This window comes from Leptopilina boulardi, unplaced genomic scaffold (assembly GCF_019393585.1).
Source record: "Leptopilina boulardi isolate dan_hultmark-lab unplaced genomic scaffold, ZJU_Lbou_2.1 LbouV2_325, whole genome shotgun sequence".
Lineage (NCBI taxonomy): Eukaryota > Metazoa > Arthropoda > Insecta > Hymenoptera > Figitidae > Leptopilina > Leptopilina boulardi.
The window spans coordinates 677812-694846 of NW_026137891.1; the positions used below are offsets into that span (position 1 = coordinate 677812).

The following is a 17035-nucleotide window of genomic DNA, read 5'->3' on the forward strand; positions in this document are numbered from 1 at the left end:
CCTTAAAAATTGCACATCATTCGAAGATAATTAATTTACTCACAATAATCAATGTTTTATAACACTCATATTGATTGACAACCTTAAGATTTTCTTTCGACGTAATCGAGGAAGATTGAAACGGTCATTTCTCTAAATTATGAAACTCTATACACGATTTCTTGTGTAAAGATATTGATTCTATAAAGTATTTTCATTTTTAAGAGAAGAAACTTCGAAAAAGTTATACAAGTGAAAGCTTTTCTGTTTAGAAAATTATCCAATTTCTTAATTTAAAAACATAAAAAATGAATATTTTAAAATTAGATAAAAAAAATTAAAATCAAGAAACCTTCAATTATTATTAATTAATTATTAATTTGTTTTTAATTAAAGAAGTCAAATTGGAATTTATATAAATTATAACGAAAAAAATTGTATTTGAATTAGTTTAAAATAACTAATTTGATAGCAAAAAATCAGTCACTAGTTCAAATAGTAATATTTCACTAATCTTTTAGTTAAAAATAATTATTAGTCAAATTTACTTTTTGGTTATATTACAATAACTAAAATTTCTGGTAGATAATTCAATTAGTTTTGACTATTTTTTCAGTTATTTTTCCACTAAAAATTAGTCACATTTTATAGTAAATTTTTTTTTACTAATTTTTAAACTAATTCAGATTTAAAAAATAAAAAAAAAATTTGTAAGTAATTTCTTGGAATTGTAATTTTTTACATATATTCTCATATATATATATATATATATATAATATACAAAATTCCACACTCCTGTATCTACTGTGATACTTTCGTGCCTTCGATTTACTTTTACTTTTGCTTACTCTCTACCTTCATGTTAGTCCCAGTCAGTAATGAAAACTATTTTGATATCAATCGACTGATCAGAAAATCTAAACAGATGATCAGAGCAAATGGATTTACATTTTTTTTTTTTTTGTTTATTATACAAAAACAGTAAACTTTTGTAACTATACTGTTTTGTTAAAATGATCGTACAGATATGTATCTTTTTGTGCTCAACAGCCTTCACTTAAAAACTAAAATACTTATATATTTACGTCTCAAATCATTTAGTTTCAACTAGTTTACAAACATAACACCTATGCCAATTTTAAGTGAAAGCTAGTATAATATTTGACACTACAAATTTACACTTATGAAAATATTAAATATGTTTGCAAAAAAAAATTTACTACAATAAACATCATAATATTCAAAAGAGAAAATAAATATTTCTCCCTATAAATGAAGTTGTTTGAAATATTTACATTCAATTATTTGAACATACATTAAAAACAACATATCTTTGTTAAATATAAAAATGTTAAATTTAACAAGTAAAGAATTTATTCTACACAGCTGAACATTAAAAAAATACATTTTACAAGTTTCATAAAATGAATTTAAGGAAATAATATTAATAATAAACTACAGTAATAATCTTCGAACAAGAATTTGTAACAAAAAAAAACTATAATGATTCCATAAAATAGACTTTAAAACTATAACTATAATAATGTTAAAAAAAAACTTCTCTAAAATAATAAAATTATAGAAAATTCCATAATTTACATAAATAATTTTTATTAATTAAATAATAATAAAGAGAGGCGACAAAATATTGTGATTTAATTGCTTCGCGAAAAGGAGGTCGATTGTACACAAATCACCGTTATATAGTAAAACACGATTGCTTACAACGTGATTCATCTTTTCATTCAAGATGCAACTTATCCCACACTAATACGGAAGATCTGTTTCTTATTTGTCTGTGTAATAATAATTGAAATCATGCGATTTTCAATGTCATTTAAATTATAATAAAAATAAAATAATAATTAAATTAAAAAATATAACAGCAGTTATAATTATTAATAAACCACAGAAAAAATATTTTCAAACTAATTTTTTTTTTTTTATTTATTAAGTAAAATTATTTAAAAGGCATTTTTTTTGCTTTGCACCTGCTTTATAAGATTTTTGATAAGGGCAAATAGGTTATGACATCTGAAATTTGTACGTCTAAAATTGTCACGTGCTACGGCATCCAATTTTTTTTATAACAGTTTATCGTAACCGCATAGAGTGAATTTAACTAATAATTAGTTTTAGCTAAAAGACTAACAGAAATATTATAATTTACATTAGTAACTAACTTTTTTTTTAACTAATTCAAATTAAGAGAATATAATTTGTTGAAAAAAATTAGAAGAAATAAAAAATTTACTTTTTCTGATATTTACTCTCTAAATTTGAACTAGTGAAAAGTGAGCTACTCATTCACATTAGTAAGGATTTTTACTAATTTATAATAAAATATTACTATTTTACAGAAAATTAAAAGGCATTAAAATAAGCTGCAACGCTTATTATTTTAATACCAAAATGGATTAAAATATGCAAAATTGGATTAAATTAATAAGCGTTGCAGCTTATTACTAAAAATTAGTGAAAATTCTTACTAATTTAAATTAGTATTTCACTAATTCAAATTTAGAGAATATCTAAAATAAAGACTATATGAAAATTTGTCATTCTCGAAATAGCTGGTTGTCGTACTAACAAAGTATATTATTTTTCCGCACATTTCTTACAATGTCTAACTTACTATTATTAATACCATAAATTTGTTAAGCAACATTGTTAAATAATTAATAAATTACTATGTTTGTGGATTTTCTTTTTAGCTTGTAGAAAAAAAATATATATTTCAACTCATTATCATAAATAATAATATGAAGATGCATTTAAAATTTCATCCTTTACAAGTGAATAAAATCTGAATCAGCATAATTAAATAGAAATTTACTGTTTTTTTTTTTTTTTTTTTTTTGTTCCAGCTGTGATCTCTGATTTTACGTAAGTTAGTAGGAACATCTAGTTTAATAGTTATATACGTGAAAGTGGTTTGCCGACAAGCAATGGTCAGTTTTATTCTGATACTGTTTGGTTAATATTCTGCAATTCTACTTTGTCCCGTAACAACACTGATTCGCTTCAAACAACTTTTTCAATTTTACACTCTATTCCTTAAATGTTCTCACGTGTTTATTACTCATCGAATAAAATTGTATATATAGAATTTCAGTATTTCCTAAAGTTAGTAATATATTTTTTTGTTATCAACAATTGTAGTTTTTTTATAATTTTTTTTTTATTTGCAAAAATATAAATATTGAATATTTATAAAAAAAAAAATTATTATTTTATTAGTATATTATTATATTAATCATTATTTATATTTATTATTTAGAAATAAGTTTATAAATTATTATTAATTAATTTTCATTTATATAACAAATATTGAATGTAAAAATTTATTATATAAATTATACGTCTAAAAAAACAATAAGAAACTATTCTATATAATATTAAAAAGTTATTTAAATTAATTTTTATTACTGGAAAATTTAAACAAAGTATTTTTTTTAAATAAAACTAATAAAGGATCCAAATTATATATTGAAATCGTCATTTGAAATCCTACATAATTAATTATAAATTAATTCTTAATTATAATTAATAAATGTATTATATAGTAATTTAATCCAGAAAAAAACTACCTAAATTCGCCTCCTAATCCAGCGTTACGTACATCACACTCACTTCATAAATCCGCCCGAGAAAATAAAAATCACCACAGCACAATATTGAAAAAAAAAAATATATCACAGCACGAGTTTCACAAAATTTACAAATATACGTTTCTTTTTGCCAAAAAAAAAATTATTTAAAAACTGGAGATTATTTTTTTTTGGAAAATAAAAATATTTTAGCGGGTCAACGATGGACGCGCAATTTCCGCAATCATCAGGTGAGATGCATCATTTTTTTTTTTTTGTGATTAAAATTTTTATATGGCGAACACGTTTATGCAAACTGGTAGCGCGGACAGTGGTTGAGTGTCTAATGGACAAATGAAACTCGATCGAATCGGCCGTGTCAAAAAACGGGGCACTGACAAATAAAAAGAGACTTGACGGTATTTTCCCTTTCGCCGGTGTTTCTTTGGCGGCTGCTTATACCCCGCCACTATACCACCTCCGCCCCGTTCATTCGTAAGTCCCCAAGAAGTGAGGCCCCCCCCCCCAATACTTTATACGCCCAAGCGCAATTCCCCGTGCATAAGTGCGTTCGTTCTTTCGAGACGAGGCGCGCGCTCGATTGATCTCGTTCTAATAATATTCCTAATATATATATTCATTTTTAAGTACTTAAGTACTCGAGCACACATGTGACTATCGAGAGAGAAAAAAAAAAAATAATTTTATATTATTTTCTGAAGTCCCAAAATATATTAATTTAGAAGAAAACGAATTTCATTACTTTCCTTTAGCTGCTTATTTCAAATTAATCAAAATAAATAAATAAAAATTTAAAAAAATTATAATAAATATAAAAAATATAAAATCATGCAAAAAAATCTTCACCTGGAACAGCGATAAGTTTCTCTGGAATAGCAATATATTTCTCTAGATTAGCGAAAACTTTTGCTATTTTAGTGAAACATATAGCTGTTCTAGGTGAAATTTTTTTTTGTGTGTATGTAAAAAATTCTATGTAGGATTTGTTATTATTAATTAATAATTTGTTATTAACAATTATTATTGTTAATTATTAAATTTAATTATTTGTAATTATTGAATTACATATTGTTAATTTATTAATTAAATTAAATTAGCGACCTTACAATTACAAACAATTTTATTTTTAAGTGAACCTCGATTATCTAAACTCCTGCTATCTGAATTTTTTTTTGCTTTCTCGAATCTTAATATTCATTTTTTTTAGTTCCTTATATGCAAATTAGATTGCTAAATTGCTTTTTTATTATATCTTGTATGAATATAACTTGTATTGTTCATTTTTTATCAAGCACCAATATTTTCAAAAGTCAATTGCACGAGATTAACGTTTACAATGCGATTATTTTTTTATCTTGAGAATAGGAAGTTGAGAATCGAAAGCCTACGGGCTTTTTATTTCACATAACTTTAAAAATATCGTATATATAAATTTCATGAAAGTTCTACTGGTAATCATGCTTACATCAAATGTATTAACATCGTTTCCAAATTTATTCATATTTTGCAATCTCCACTTTTCTTTTTTCCAAAAAAAAAAGAATAATTGTGCAACATTTTATTTTATTTTTTTTATGAAATGTATATTCGACCAAATTATTTTAACATTCCATTTTCATTATTACAATTATTTTTACCATAATTAATGGTTTTAATAATAATAATAATAATAATAATAATAATAATAATAATAAAATTATCATCTTTAAAAGAAATGATAAAAAAAATTCAAAATTATAATATTTTTAATTAACAAAGCCATAATAAAGAAAAAAAAATTATTTAGGAAATAAGAGTTTTGAAATTTGTATTTAACAACGGAAACTGACGATTTTTCGTACGTTTACTTTGTTCTTATAAATTAACTTTCGCGAATCTTCTTTATCTGCGTATATATAAATTCAAACCCACTTAAATGCATTCGCAATATATTTATACAAGGTCTTTTATTTGAGCAACAATCGTCAATAATAAAATATGCGTTTCCATATAAAAAAAAAATTTACTCATCTTTCTTAAGTAACTTTGGAAATATAAAGAATTTTTTTTTTTTTTTTTTTATTTAATAGTTGTAATTTTATAATTTCCTAATTTTCTTTTTTTCGGATGTTTAATGAAGTCGAAAAAAAATTCAAGGACACTTGCTAAAAAAATTGCAAATCATTCAAGATTTCTCCATTATAGGCATATATATATATGTGTGTGGTATTATATTATTTTCAATAATAAATTGTCAATCATTACATGCACTAATGATTCCATAAAGTATTGGGCAAAGGAAGGAAGAATATCTTCCGATTTCACTTTTTATACTTTTCCTTTCAAATATAACAAGTTCCGATTTTCTTCAAATTTTCAAATATTATTATTCTATATAGAAAAATATATTTTATAATTTATAAATTGCATTATTTATGGATCAGTAAAAGTGAAGTCTTTTTATCAATATAATTAAAATAATAAACTATAATAATTATTTCAAAATTAAATTAAAAAATTTTTTAAAAGTATTATTTATATTTGTTTAAAAATGTAAATTATAATCTTGGCTTTAAGGATTATTTAATTTATATTTTGTACTTTAACAAACAGATTTTAAATTATTTTTTTAGATTAATTTACCTTTTGTTTATTTAATTTAATTTTAATTCAACTTAAATTTAAATTAATTATTATGTAATATTAATTTCAATTAGTAAAATTAATTTTTCAAATAAATTTAATAGATTTAAACTAATGCCGTATAATTTTAAATATAATATAAAAGAATGTATTTTATTATATTTATAATTAAATGAATAGAATAAAAATATTTCAGTTGCTTTCGACAAATCTTGTATTTCATTTTAATTATTTATTAGTTTAAAAAAATGAAAATAAAATGATCAAAAAAAAAAAGTGTTAAATTAAACGTTTGCTGTGAGTTTCAAGATTTATGAATAATAAAGTATCATCTTAAATTATAAAAACATTCATTATACTATTATGTTAAAAACTTTCCTTAATGATATAGCCCCTGGGTAATGATAATCATAGCAACATGAACGTAAACCAAGAAGAAAATTTTTTTTCATTGCAACAGATTCCTCCATTGCCGTATACATACTATAAAATCAATTTTATATATCATTATTTAAAAAATACAATTAATCATCAATGCTATAAAACAAAATCAAAGAAAATTTACTGTAAGCAAGCCCCTGCAATGATATCAACCCACAAGACACGGAAGCATTTAAAAAGTAATAACCAACAATCGACTAACAATTTCATTTCTTTTACAAAGAAATCCAATGGTTTAAAGCAAAAAACAAAAACGCTTATTTCGAAGAAAAAACATTTTTTATCCTACATGCATGTTTAACGAGTATCAAGTCATAAAAGTAATAATAAAAATTACGGAAGAAATCATAATCACCTGTTGCCTATTCAAGGCTAATTCAGGTGTTATTCGTGTATCTTCGGAAATTATCGAGAAGACTCGTATGATATTCGTAAATAATCGGTGATATGTTCGGATATGTTCGCGTTTCGAAAAGCATGATTAAATGTGTAAAAGGATTGAAAATTATATAGTCTCAATCATCATTGTGTGAATAAACACTCCAAAGCCATGAATTACACAAAAAAGTATGTTTTCTTATTATTATTTCATATATTTTTTTTCTTTCTCAATTATATTTTTGATATAATCCCTAACCTCTCTGTTCTAACCTCAAAAAATTGATATATTTACAAACTTATTAAAAAATTATGTAGAAAAATATGTTCTTTTTTTTTGAAAAATTTATTCTTCTGATTTAATAAATCTTTATGTGTACTCATTGTGTATCAATAGCTTTAATCATGATTTTAACATATTAGAATAATAATTTTTTTTTTGTTGAAAGTGACCTCATTTATTTCAAGGTTTTGGTGTAGTTTTAATATATTTTTGAAATTTGTTCACTTACGTTACATGAAACTATGAAATAATTATTAATTAAATTTACTGTAAAAGTACTCCAGGTTTATTTTTTGACATTATCTTATCAGAAATTTATCTTTCTCACATTTATAGAGTTAGAGATTGACAAATTATATGGAATTATTAACAATTATTGATAATTATAATCTTTGTATTATAGTGCATAAAACTAATAATAAGATTTTAAGAAATTATTATTAATTAGTTTATAGACCTATAGTGCTTTGTTTTATTTATCTCATGACATTTTTGAAATATAACAAAAGAAGACGATTATCCTTGAGATTTATTTTTTTAAAAAAATCTTGATTGTGTTTTGTTTTCCTAATTGTTGTAATATTTTAATTAACAATGTTGTTTTATATGTTTTCATATTAACAGATTGTGATAAATTCCAAGTAATTTCCCATGAAATGTCAACTGACATAGTGCATGACAGTTACCCTAAAAATGTGGCTGAAGATTCAGCCTTGTCACACGATTCTGAGTATGATGATTTTCTTGGTGTACCTGAATCCTTAGAAATAACAATTAACGAGGATGGAGAAACTATTAGCATTCGAAACAGCAATTTGGAACTCACTGACAACAGAGGTAAAATTATTCTCATTGTATCTAATTATTAAAACTGTATGTTATCTATCAGATTATTTGGTAAATAAGAAAAAAAAAATTTAATTTGAAAATTATTTACAGATCATTCGGGCGTTCTACCTTTTTCGATAATTCATGAGCCGCCAATTAAATTTAGAAGTCAAAATCGAAATGTATTCATTCCCGGTGTACAAATACAAGTAAAAGTTATAGATATTGAACGTAGTGTAACAAGTCATCCTTTAAATCCAAATTTATATACAATACAATTTAAACATGGAACATTTGAGTGGACAGTGAAAAAACGATATAAACACATTCAATTCTTGCACAATCAACTTAAAATATTTAGAGCGAGTCTTAATATACCGTTTCCAACAAAAAGTCATAGAGAGAGAAGAAATAGTTTTAAAAATCTATCAACAGACAGAGCACAAAGGCAAAGGAAAGTGGCATTGCCAAGGTTTCCCAATAAACCAGATGTTTTAGTACCTTATGAACATATAAATCATAGAATGAAAGCTTTAGAAGAATATTTGGACAATTTGTTGACAATTGAAATTTATAAACGACATCCAGAAACTGTAATTATCTAATTTTCAAATTAAGAGCTTCGCTTGTGATACTTTTTTTTACATAGTCTTAAACAAAAATTAAATTTAAAACCTAATAACGATTTCTTTTGAGAATCGAAACATTTTTTAAATTTATATTTAATTATCGTTTAAGGTCATGCAAAAAAAAAAAATTAATTTTTAAATATTCAATGAAATATTAAAACACAACATTTATGGTTAGCTTAGCTTTTTGGAATTGTCTCATCTTTCATTTGTTGGAGATCTTGGAGGAAAAGGCAAAGAAGGCTTAGTTCAAAAAAGAACTGGATCTGGAGCAAAAACTGGATGCAATCTTTTTGGATTACTTGAAGGTATGTAAAATTATGCAGGGGAATTTTAGAAATTGAACAAATTTATAGAAAAATTTAAAAAAAAATTAATACAGTTTTTAATCTCAAAAATACTTATTAATTTTGTTCAATGTCAGATTCATAAAATTACTGAATATGTATATAAATTTGTAAAAGGCAATTAGAATAATTATATTTAATCAGATTTTCCGTAAAAGAATAAAAAAAAAAGTTAAAACAATATGTAGCGACTTTTATGTTAAAAAAAGCATAACGAAGTTTCATGTAACATTTATAAGGAAAAATATTAATTATATACAATTGATTATAATAAATTCAGGGACGTGTTGCGTCAGATGTAGTCAATTTTGCACCTCGCTTTGTGGAAAATGGCACAAAAGACATTTAATCGTGAAGGATACTTTCGTGACATACATAAGACCTGGTGATGGAAGAATCAAAGCCGTAATTTTAATGGACAATGGTTTTGAAGTTAGTTCAGGAATGTATTCAACTGGTTTAAGGAATGGATTACAAATTATGAATCTTAATAGGCATATAGTTATGAAATGTTGGACTAGAAGAAAAGCTAAAGAATGGCTGGATTATATTCATCGTCTTTCTATTGAGGAAGGTAATTATATATCTAATACACTTTAGTATTAAATAATTTGAAAACGAAAATAAATATCTAATATTATTAGATGTACGAATATTTAATTAAAAAAAAAAATTCAGGTATGTCGTTTATTCAAACGAATCCCCACAAGTCTTTTGCTCCAGCTCGTTGTCCAGTTCCAGCAACGTGGTTCGTTGATGGATCAAGTTATATGTCAGCAGTTGCAGATGCTCTGGAAGCTGCGACTGAAGAAATTTTTATAGCTGATTGGTGGCTTTCACCTGAAATTTATCTAAAGAGACCAGTGACTGAGGGAGATTACTGGAGATTGGATAAAATTTTGGAAAGGAAAGCTGTAAGTCATTTCAACTTTATACTTATTTCCAAATGAAAATAATTTCAACAAATTAATTGTTCTATTTAATTGTATTTAAAGCTGCTAGATTTATTAGGTAAGATTTATTTGATTTTAAAAATAATGATAAATGATAATTAAATAATGAACTAAAATGTAATTTTATTACAGATTGCCGGTGTAAAGGTTTTTGTGATGATTTATAAAGAAGTGGAATTGGCTTTAGGTATAAATAGTTTCTATAGTAAACAAAAATTAGTGGAAAAATGTCCGCAAAATATAAAAGTATTGAGACATCCGGATCATGCTCGAGTTGGCGTTTTTCTTTGGGCTCATCATGAGAAAATTGTCGTTGTCGATCAATCGGTTGCCTTTTTAGGTGGAATTGATCTCTGTTATGGTAGATGGGACAATTCGGAGCATCGACTAACCGATCTTGGTAATAAATATAAAAAGAAAAGCTATTCTAATTTTATGAAGTTCATTAAATTTCCTATTCATCTTTGTAAAAATTTTCATATTTCTACAAATTAAATTAGATAAAATTCTCGTTTTACAAAAATTAGGATCTACTCATCAGTCAACAATTTATATACCTTCAAAAGGAAAAGTGACCAGTACTAGCAGTAAACCAAATACAGTATACAAATCAAAAGAACATGTTTTACTCTCGCTCGCAATTGCTACAAATACAATTGCAATGGCAACGACAAAATGTCTTCCTGTTTTGTGAGTAAAATTATCATCACAATTTTCTAGAAAATTATTTTACATATTTTCAAATATTATTTTTAGACCAGTAGTTAGTAAAGAACAACAAAGTCCAGAGCCACTATCTCACACAAAAAAAGGAGATCCTCTTCTATTATCACTTCCAGATGAAAGTTTTAAATGTAACACACCTGATCCACAGAAAAAAAATCTTTTTGAAGTGGCAAAAACAAAAGTTGTTCAAGTTAAATATAACATGAGAATGAAGAGAAAAGAATGGATTAATATGGTTTATAATCCTCATGAATGTAGTAGCGATGAAGAAGACACAGTCGATAAGTAAAATATTTTGTCATATAATTAAAAGATTTTTTAAATTTGCTTCTATTCCGAATTTTTTTAATTTGATTATTTTTTCCTAGTATCAAGATTAAAACTCCTATAGACGAGGAGGATGAAGTTATTTACGAAAGTCGAGATATCTATCCAGAATTAAATGGAACGTCAAAGCTTTGGCTTGGAAAAGATTATACTAATTTTATTGTTAAGGATTTCAATAATCTTGATAGTCCCTATCAAGATTTAGTGGACAGAAGTACAACGCCACGAATGCCTTGGCACGATGTGGGAATAATGGTCCAGGAAGCGACAGCTAGAGATGTTGCTAGACATTTTATTCAAAGATGGAATGCTATAAAGGTGAAATTATATTTTGGAATCTTATACACAAAAAAACAAATTTTTATATAGTTTTTGAGGGACGAAAATACAGAATTAAAAAATTTTGTTAATCATTATAGTAATATCAAATAGATTGTGAAAATTAAATATCTCGATGTTACACCTTTTTCAGATAGGAAAGGCAAAATTAAATTCAACCTATCCATTTCTTCTACCGAAAGCATATAAAAATTATGCAGGATATTCAATTCACTTTGATGAAAGTAAAATGCATAACGTTAAGTGTCAAGTTTTGAGATCCGTTAGTTCTTGGTCTGCAGGATTTTTAGATCCAGAAACGATAGAACAAAGTATTCACGAGGCTTATATTCATGCAATTAGCAATGCTCAAAGGTACATTTATATTGAAAATCAATTTTTCATAACACTTGCAAATGTCGAAGGCACAATAGTAAAGAATCGTATTGGTGAAACGCTATTAAAAAGAATAATCAGAGCTCATAGAGAAGGAATGGTGTTTAGAGTTTTTGTGGTAATGCCATTATTGCCAGGATTTGAAGGAGAAGTTGGAGGAGCTACTGGAACAGCTCTTCACGCGATAACTCATTGGAATTATGCTTCAATTTCCAGGTGATAAACATTTTTATAATTAAAACAATTTCAAATTAAATATAGTTAAAAATTTTGAAAAGTATATCAAAAACGATAATCACAAAACGAAATATTTCCTGGCTATAACTAAATTTTGTATGAATTCAAATTTTATAGAGGAAGGGATGCACTTTTAAATCGACTAATTGATGCTGGAATTGAAGACCCTAGCGAATACATTACATTCCATGGTTTAAGGACCCACGCCATGTTAAATGGCTCGCTTGTAACAGAATTAATTTACGTTCACAGCAAATTAATGATTGTCGACGATAGAGTCGTGATATGTGGATCAGCGAACATTAATGATAGAAGTATGATTGCTTCTAGAGATAGTGAAATCGCTGTTATTATTGAGGTAATATTAAAATATTTTAATTACAGTCTTAATGGTGAAATAATTTTTTATCTTATAATTTAATTTTTAAACAATTTAAATTAATCAAACCAAAAATATTAATCTTAATGGAATTTTTTATTTCAGGACCAAGCTTTCACAGAAGGAAGAATGAACGAAATGTCGTTTGATTGTGGCAAATTTGCAGGATCTCTAAGAAAGCAACTCTTTAAAGAACATCTTGGACTATTGAGATCAAAAGATAAAATTAATATTGATGATATTGTTAAAAAATCATTCTACAAAGACGTGTGGTGTGAGAGAAGTAAGCGAAATACTGAAATTTACGAACAAGTCTTTCGTTGTATACCAACAGATAATGTGGTTAATTTTTCAATGTTGAAAATATATCAAAATGAATCACCTTTATGTTCTAACGATTTGGATATGGCACGAAACATGTTAACTAAAATTCGAGTAAGTATTTTAATATTAATAATTTAGTTCTTCATTTTTCTATTTTCAATTAACGGTATATGTCAATAAATAATTTTTTAAGGGACATTTGGTAGACATGCCACTAAAATTCCTATGTAACGAAACACTGAAACCAACTGCTGGAACAGTTGAGGGAATGATGCCAACTTCTTTGTGGACTTAAAAATAATCTAACAGTATTAAAGCACTGAAATGCTTTTTTATAGAGAGGACAAAGTTTATTTTATTATTAGAAGAAATTAACGTTTGTTTATTTTTTAGAAAATTTAATATGGTTTTTAAAAACATTTAATTTATGGGCAAGGATTAATTTTATTTCTTATTTATAAAAGAGAAATATTTTTATAAAAGTACGAAATGTTGAAGTATTAAGAAATATTTTAACATTTCGTCTTGAAATTCCATTTAAAGTGAAAAAAGAAACAGTATTTTTGTGTTACTGTAAAATTTACAGTCTAAAAATGTTAAATTATTATTTTTTTTTTTATTTTAATATTTCATAAAATTTTATTTAAATGTACTTGAAACCAAAGTAGATAATTGAATGGAAAAAGGTATAATTTTTCTCTAATCATTTTTAAATTTCTGCATTTATTTATTAACTTTCGTGTTTATCATCGAAATGTAATTAATACTCAGGAAGTTTCAATTGTTCGCGAAACACTGAATGAATGAATTATTTTAGATTTTTAACATTTTTACATTAATTTTAAATTAATTGCAAAATAATGTAATGTTTTTAACTATAGCTCTAACTGTGTGTTTTTTGTGAAAGATATTATACATACATATTTTTAAATATAATTAATTTATTTTATACATTAAACTTTTATGTGTTTTTATTTTTAAAAAAACAAAAGAAACAACATAACCAAGAGAAATATTGATGAAATGAAAAAAAATATATTTTATTCACAAGTAAAAAATTAATTTAATTAGTAAAATAAAATTGAATTAAAATTATTTAATTGAAAAAAAATTGTTTGATCATTAAAAATAAAACATGTTATCTCCGGAAGAGATGACGAATAAAGTAATTAAAAGGTTAATAATTTCCATTTAATAATAATCAAATTTAAATAAATGTTTATTTAGTTTACAAGAATTTTCCATAATTTTCATGTAAATAATAAAAGAAAATTTTTATTTATGTTAGAAAAAAAAATTGTTAATCAATGGTTTTAAATTATGTTAACTATGACAGAGAAACAAGAACTGATGTTTTTTTGAACAGTTTCCTTGGCACAAAAAGAAAAATAAGACAAGTAAATATCTATTTAATTAATTTTGTTAATAGAAGAAATAATTTTAAAGTAAAATAATACTTTTTTTTAGGAATTTACTTCTCGATCAGATGGTAATCGTAAAAATTCCCCCACAAGACATCATCATGTAGCACTTCATTCTCCATTGGAGATGCGAAGATTATTTCTCTGGGAATCATTAAATCCTTTAAGAGAAACTAAATCTACAGAATTTTCTATTGGTATGTTAATTTTAACAGTAAATTATAATTTACATGTGTAATTTCAAAAATATATAAACTTAATACGTAAATTAAAAAAATAATAATGATAATAGTATCGAAAGTTCGAAAGGAATCTAAAAAAGTGTCAACGTCAACTCCAGATTTAGTAATGGAGGAACAAAAATCTACTGAAGAATTAAATTCAGAATTAAATTATAGAAATAATTTTAAATTCCATAAAAGAAATCGTTTTTCACGAGAAATGTGTTATTACAATATGGAATTAGCAAGAATTATCTTGAATTGTATAATCTTGGTGAAACATATTTTTTTTTATATCACCATATTTATGATTTTAAACTATAAAAAGTAATTTTTTATTCTTAAATTGTAGGCAATTGGTTTAGTTTATTTTGCAAGTGCTACAATGATGATTTCTTACAAGGAGATGTTATTATTTTTTCTAAATTTCAATGTTTATTTAATATCAATATTTTCGCTATTTGCAACTGCAATTATTTTATTTGTATTAGCAATTAGTGGTCTTTGTTTTTTGAAATCGTCAAAAAAAAATCTTATTGTAAGTAAAATAATATATTTTAATGGTCAAGTTTTTAATTTTTAAATTCTAAGAAAATAACTTAAAATGTACATTAAAATAGTAATTTTAATATAGTTTGTTAATATGAAGATTAAATTTAATGCCATTGATATTAAAATACGCGAGTGTGAAAAGTGTTTCTTTTTTTTTAAATCGAAAAGTAAAAATAATTGATATATTTTTTTCAGTACGCAGTTATTGCTGTATTATCAGCATTAATTTTAATTTCCTTGTCAATTATTCAAAAAAATTATGAATATCCAATTCACCAATATGTAGAAGCAAAAATTATATCAACTATTCAAACACAAAAATTATTACAATTTACAGAAATTTGGGACTACCTTCATAAAATGGTATGGATAAATAAAAAATCTGTAGAAATTGAATTTTTTTCGAAAAAATTTAAAAAGCAATTTTAAAAAAATAACAAAAAAAAAATTATTTTTCAGTTCAAGTGTTGTGGAGCTAGAGGATATTTTGATTGGTGTATAAAGGAAAATTTTAATTTAAAAAGCAATTCAACAAATAGTGAAAAATATTTTGGATCCCTAATATGCAAACTTCCAACTTCTTGTTGTTTGGAATATGAAGAAGACATTAATCATAGGTAAATAATTATCAAATATTTCTATTCACGATAATTTCATCATTTTAAATAAAATTAGATGACAAATTCCCTAGATATGATCATTGTCTCCAATTTCCCACGCCTTGGGATTCTCATCCAATTGGATGTATAATGCCAATAAGGGGTGAAATTAATTTCTTAACAAAAATATACAAAATCTTCAACATCGGATTGACAATTATTCTAGTAATTAAAAATCAAATAATCAATAACTTGATATCAATAATAATTAACTACCATATTAGACAAAAAAAAAATTTATTTACTAATTTAGTTAATGATTTATTTCATTCATAATTTTCAGCTTTTATCAGCGATTATTTCTGTTGTCAATTATAGAAAATATCAAGAGAGAAAGATAATTTTTTAAAAGAAATTAAAAAATCATTTGAGTCAATTTTTTGACTTTTTGGAAATTACAAGCTTCTTTTCTTGTATTTTAATATCCTCATTAGATTTCTATAAAAAAAAAAAAACATTTAAAATTCAATAAAGGAAAAATTGATGATTCTAACTTATTCTTTTTACAAAGATATTTTAACTTCTAATTTGAAAAAAAACAAATAATGTCCTTCAATATAAATGAAAGAAAAACGGAAATAGTCAAATATTAAAGAATATTAAATTATTTGTTTGCTTCTGGTTTGAATAGAAGAATAGAGAACTAAATTAAATAAAAATCTGCTTTAACTACATAATGACATCGTCTTAAATGCTCAACTCTATATAATTGAAGTTGAAAGGTACTTTAATAATGCAGCATATTAAACTAAAAGCAATATTTTGAATAAAAAATATTTTATTCAGTTGAGGAATTCTTTTTATCAAAATAGTTTTCATTTTTGACAAAAAAAAAAAAAATTATTTTTTTAATTAAAATTAATAGCAAATTAATGACAATTTAATTATCAATTTTCAACAAAAAAAAATTATTCTATTATAAAGATGATATCCTAAGGCGTGGGAAGAAAATAGAAAACAATTTCTATCGATACTTATAAAAATTTCGGTTCATTTAAATGAAAATTTCTCTCAGTAAGACAATATATCCTGAATATGAGTAAAAAATTTTAAGTTAAAAAAAAAATGATTTCTTAGAAATACAAGTGCAAAAGTCAAACAAGAGTTCTATTAATTATTAATAATTGCGAATAACAGAAAATAATTAGTTATTTGTAATAGGAACGAGTCTAAAGCTCAACGACATTCTTTTCACCTGAGAACAATACCACAACAAAAAATTCTGCCTTCTGTAATAAATTTATTATATAATTCGACAATTAAACACTTGGCACATTTCTTGATTGTTTAAACAGTTAAATCAGTCATCAATAATATTGGGGGAAAAAGTAAAGAAAGAAAAAAAAAATAACTGATAACAATATAAAGTGAAAAAAAATTATTAGAGAAAAAAATTAATTTCTC

General features: G+C 24.4%; 3 protein-coding genes across 7 annotated transcripts in view; 2 read left to right on the plus strand and 1 right to left on the minus strand.

Annotated features, from left to right (window-relative positions):
• LOC127284790 (mucin-5AC-like) overlaps positions 1–3918 on the minus strand; it is a 61582-nt gene extending 57664 nt beyond the window's left edge. For 2 of the 4 annotated variants that reach the window (XM_051310458.1, XM_051310456.1), the window contains exon 1: positions 3570–3918. The gene's annotated coding sequence lies outside the window, so the exon portion shown is untranslated. The remainder of the gene's footprint in view (positions 1–3569) is intronic. The other 2 variants (XM_051310459.1, XM_051310460.1) reach the window with 2 other exon arrangements.
• Positions 3919–7108: 3190 nt separating this feature from the next.
• Positions 7109–13713, plus strand: LOC127284792 (phospholipase D2). Of its 2 annotated transcripts, none has more exons than XM_051310462.1 (14): positions 7109–7220; positions 7939–8151; positions 8254–8735; positions 8950–9079; positions 9399–9692; positions 9797–10032; positions 10204–10471; positions 10572–10761; positions 10828–11082; positions 11166–11442; positions 11597–12054; positions 12193–12433; positions 12560–12889; positions 12972–13713. In XM_051310462.1, the coding sequence occupies exons 2-14, from the start codon at positions 7971–7973 to the stop codon at positions 13071–13073; spliced, it is 3444 nt and encodes a 1147-aa protein (XP_051166419.1). In that variant the 5' UTR covers positions 7109–7220; positions 7939–7970; the 3' UTR covers positions 13074–13713. The 2 variants fall into 2 exon arrangements, with proteins under 2 accessions (XP_051166419.1, XP_051166420.1); XM_051310463.1 differs by having other exon boundaries at positions 10599–10761; positions 12972–13712.
• A 109-nt stretch (positions 13714–13822) lies between these two features.
• LOC127284525 (uncharacterized) lies at positions 13823–15474 on the plus strand. The gene is made up of 6 exons (XM_051309999.1): positions 13823–13954; positions 14115–14175; positions 14246–14396; positions 14492–14694; positions 14773–14828; positions 15432–15474. Exons 1-6 carry the CDS (start codon positions 13914–13916, stop codon positions 15472–15474), a joined length of 555 nt encoding a protein of 184 aa, XP_051165956.1. The 5' UTR covers positions 13823–13913.
• Positions 15475–17035: the final 1561 nt, after the last annotated feature.